Source organism: Vespa mandarinia, chromosome 3, assembly GCF_050613455.1.
Source record: "Vespa mandarinia isolate Hongniang chromosome 3, ASM5061345v1, whole genome shotgun sequence".
NCBI lineage: Eukaryota > Metazoa > Arthropoda > Insecta > Hymenoptera > Vespidae > Vespa > Vespa mandarinia.
In genome coordinates, this window is record NC_140812.1 from 7,665,001 (window position 1) to 7,670,000 (window position 5,000).

General features: G+C 24.1%; 1 protein-coding gene across 8 annotated transcripts in view; it reads left to right on the forward strand.

The window, feature by feature from the left end:
- mub (poly(rC)-binding protein mub) overlaps positions 1–5,000 on the forward strand; it is a 226,049-nt gene that overhangs the window by 170,743 nt on the left and 50,306 nt on the right. For all 8 annotated transcript variants that reach the window (XM_085655970.1, XM_085655972.1, XM_085655971.1 and 5 more), the window contains one exon: positions 4,508–4,564. In XM_085655970.1, coding sequence (XP_085512096.1) covers positions 4,508–4,564 — 57 coding nt within the window. The remainder of the gene's footprint in view (positions 1–4,507; positions 4,565–5,000) is intronic.

The following is a 5,000-nucleotide window of genomic DNA, read 5'->3' on the forward strand; positions in this document are numbered from 1 at the left end:
TATTATTATTATTACTTTATTACATCATTAGAAAATAATCAACAAATCGATTTAATTACTCATAAAAAAAAGCTATTCTCCATAATAATGTTTAATTCTATTTTTTTTTCTTTTCTTCTCTTATCTTTCCCTTTAATTATTATTACATTAATTAGGCGAAAAAAAAGAAAAAAAGAAAGAAAAAGAAAAAAAAACCAAATCTCAATAAATCCTTTGTCACATTTATTATCATTTATCAAAGATTTTGAAAGAATCTATGAATAATTTTTATAATATATACAATATTCAAAATTACTTAAAATTAATTACATTTAATTATATATATTTATAATCTTATGAAATTATTAGAATAGTGATTTAAGAAAAGAAAAAAAAATATATATATATATATATATATTTTTTTTTTTTCCCAAGATGAGAAGAAATCGCATCGGTGTGTCTTATATATCGATTGAGATATATACGCATATACGTCATAGAAGAGAAAAGAAATCTTAGACGATGTAAATCATTGTAAAAGTAAAATGCGAAAGTGGGACGAGAAAGAAACTTGACTCGGAAAAAGTAATAAAGAAGGAGGAACGTGTATGCATCCGATATCGTTACTCCAAAGAGATAATTATCATTAGAGATAAGATGAAAGTCGCGGCGCGTTTCTTTCTTCACGAACAAGTTTCTCCTTCCCCTTCCTTTTTTTTCATTTTCTTTTTTTTTTTTTTTTTTTTCTTTTTCTTTTCTTTTTTCTTTCTTTTATGTTTACGTTTACATGTATATATAAATGTCCATTGAAAGAAAGGAAGTAAATCACGAATCGTAGAGATATTTTAAAAGAGTTAGTTTATTTAATCGGTTTATACGTTCTCTGAATATTCATTTCGGATTAAATCTTGAAATAAAAAAAAGGATGGCTTTTGTTAAAAACTTCACTCGTTCCCACTGCCCACTCCCACCTTTTTTGAATAACTTAATCAAAATATATTTTTATACTTTTGACATTTCTTTCGGTCAAAGAATTCGGACAATAATAATTGATATTGGTATTTTTAAAAGGTAGAGAGAAAAAAAAGAAAAGAAGAAAGAAAGAAAACTATGATAATGTTCATGTTGATGACTAAAAGATCTAATCTCTTTAATGATCGAACGAATAAGTAAATCTTTTTATTCATTTTTTTTTTGTTTTTGTTTTTTTATTTCTTTTTCTTTTTATTTTTATTATTATTTCTTTACTCGAAATAAATTTTCACTGATAGTTCCTGTTTATAGATCTAAATCTCCCCTCTCTTCCTCGGCCTACCCCAAAGCACCATCCCCCTCCCCTCTCTTTCCTGTATTGAACGTATTAATATAACTTTGAAACTTAATTTTCTATAAGCCATTTGCTGATAAAGGAACATGTAATTATTATCGTACGATAAACGAATATATATGGTATCTCAACGATTTATTTATTTCATGGGCTTTTGATCAATTTGAAAGAAATAATTGTGTGTGTATTTCACTGTAAAAATGTAAAATAAAAATTGTTAAATAATATTAATACTCATTAATTTAAGATAATATAATTATTATCTAATTACGTATTAACTTAATTGATTGCTATATTGTACAATAATGTTAGTATAATAAAGTGTAGATTAATAATCATTAATTTTATTTAATCTAATTATACGATCTGACTAAACTAATAACAGAATTATTACGATAAATGAAAGATTTATTATCACTCGTTTAAAATAATCTAATTATTATTTTATTAATAATTAAATGAAAAATGATAAAATAAATCAAAGCATTATTCATTTTGTATTAAATAATTTGACATAATCTAATTATCTAATTCTAAATCTAAACCGTGTCGATCTATAAATTGACCGAAAAAATTGGATGATCTATTTATTATCTAACACTAAATCCGAATTGCATATCTATTTGCAAATTGACGATGGAAGGTGAAAAGAAAACAAAAAAAAAAAGTGACCGATCTAACGATCATCAAATTTTATAAATTTTATAATTTTATAATTTTAAAATAAATTTATAAAATCTGAAAATCTGAAGATCTAATTGTTATCTAATTTTATTAAATCTTATTTTATGAATCGATCAAGAAGAAAAAGAGATTTGAATTCGTCCAAGTTTTTATCTGATATCGAAACGAAAAAACAAATTAAATAAAAAAAGAAAAAAAAGAAGAAGGAAAATGATTAGGAATCACCGAAATAGATTTCTATATATAAAAAAAAAAAGGAGAGAGAGAGAGAGAGAGAGAGAGAGAGAGAGAGAGAGAGAGAGAGAGAGAGAGAGAAATTGGCATAGATGGGCAATAAGAAAAGAAAAGAAAGAAGAAAAAATGAAGAAGAAGGAAGAAAGAAAATATGCACAAATAATAATAATAATAATAATAATAATAATAATATTAATAATAGATCTGATAAAGAAAAGAAAATGGATAATGCAAATTAAATTCTGTGCCATCTTTGAAGAGACATTTGTTTGAGGTATTCATCGATCCAATTGTAAATAGTCTTCGTGTAAGTTCTTCGAAACGCGACTGGTATGCACAAGGAGGTAGACGAAGATAAAGACGAAGACGAAGACGAAGACGAAGATGAAGACAAAAAAGAAGAAAAAGTAATAGTAGAAGAAGAAGAAGAAGAGAGGATCCGCGTGGGTATCATCGTGTCTAAGTTTAGAGAAGAGCACGAACGCATACCTGCTTACCCAGAAGTCTAGGCGATGACATTATCGCGGGGTCAGAACGTGTCAGAGGGATAGAAAGAGATAGGAACTGTGTGAGTTGCCCTGGACATACCACGCTTGCGTACCTACATGAAACTAATTATAGTTTCACGTACCGAGCGTGTCCAAGTCCACGCTTACCCAGCATAAGCTTTATCTATCTATCTACATATTTATCTCTCTCTCTCTATCTCTATCTCTATCTCTATCTATTTATCTATTGATTTATCTATCTATGTATTTATCTAATTCTACTGATCGCATTTATCCTTTTTCTTTTAACGATAAGTTCTCAATGTTAATATATAGTATATTGTATATTATATATATATATAGTATACTTTATACAATATGTACGTTGATAAATAAAATATAGAATTTTCAGTGATTATGTATGTGATATAAAAGTAGTAATTAATAATTTAATAGAAATTTTATAATAATAATAAATAATGTATCTGTGTTAATGTATTGTTTTAATGATATAAAATATCTATCTATTTATCTAATTCAACTCGTCGCAATTGTTTTTTTTTTTTTTTTTTTTTTTTTTTCTTTTTTTTTTTCCTTCTGACAATAAATTTTATCGACGTTATATACTATACGTCATAATATATACTATATATAAATTTATGATATACTATATAGATAGTATAATGTACGAATATTAGATTGTGGTTATAATATAAAATAATTGATAATATATATATATATTTATATATATATATATATGTTTTTACTATTATAATGTATTAATTATATATTAATATAATTTATATGATTATAATAATTGAATGTAGGAAATTAGAAATACTTATCTCTTTATTATTTCTAATATTTTATATTTAACACTATTATATATTATAATATTATAATATTAATTAGATATATATATATATCGATTTAATTTATATTATAATAATTAATTATAAATATATATTATAATAATAATTGAATATAGGAAATTAGAAATACTTATCTCTTTACTATTTCTAATATTCTATGTCTAATAATATTTTACGTTATAATAATATAATATTAAGTAGATATAATTTTTGTAAATTTCTAAATCTGTATGTGTGTGTATGTGTATGTGTATGTTTGTGTGTTTAGCAAATAGAAATATTTTGGGAAATATTTGTGTGTATTAATCTATTAATGTCATGTATTACGAGTTAGAAATTAGATGTGTTTGACATTACACTAGGTAGTATTATAAGTTTATTATCGTCGAATCTTGTTGGTTTAACATTGAAGGAATATAAATTGGATCCTATTTGATATGATAGATTGATGGACGCCAGTAAGATGCAGGTATAATCTTTGATGGATTAGGTTGAACGTTTAAAATATGTTGGTTGGTTTTAGATAGTTCGACACGTATTATCGAACTTAATAATACATGATAGATCAACCTACGATGATTTCAGCAAATTTTTCTTTTCAACTATAAGGAAATTAATCGACAAAATAGGTTCCCTTTGTGTGTTTATCAAAAGATACATACACATATATAATCATACATAGACACACATAAACACAGAGAGAGAGAGAGAGAGAGAGAGAGAGAGAGAGAGAGAGAGAGAGAGAGAGAGAAAGTACTTTAAAGTTAAATCGAGTTACATTCAATGAACGATACTAACTCGTAAAATTTAAACATATTTCACCAATCTTTCGATCGACATATACCTTTTCTAATGTCTTAATTAATCGATAGAATAGAATATGTTTCTAATGGCGTTTTTTTTTTTTTTTATTTCTGTTATAGGAGGTAGGAAGTATCATCGGAAAAAAGGGAGAAATCGTCAAAAGGTTCCGTGAAGAGGTGAGTCATATATATATATATAATATACACAATATTTCCTTTTTCGTCATGAGATTGATATACTGAAAATTAATATTTGCCAGTTATAATTTTTAATTTTATCGTTTAATAGAACAATAATAAATTATAGAAATGTATGAAAATATTACATATGGATACATAAGTACTATCTATTAACGACAAAAAAATATATATATGTACACATACCTATGATGATAATTTTTAAACATAAATTTTCTTATTTTCTTATTTCAAACGTAAATGTAAATAAAAGATTCATAATAATAATAATAATAATAATAATAATAATAATAATAATAATAATAATAATAATAATAATAATAATAATAATAATAATAATAATAATAATAATAATAATAATAATAATAATAATAATAATAATAATAATAATAATAATAGTAACAATAATAATAAT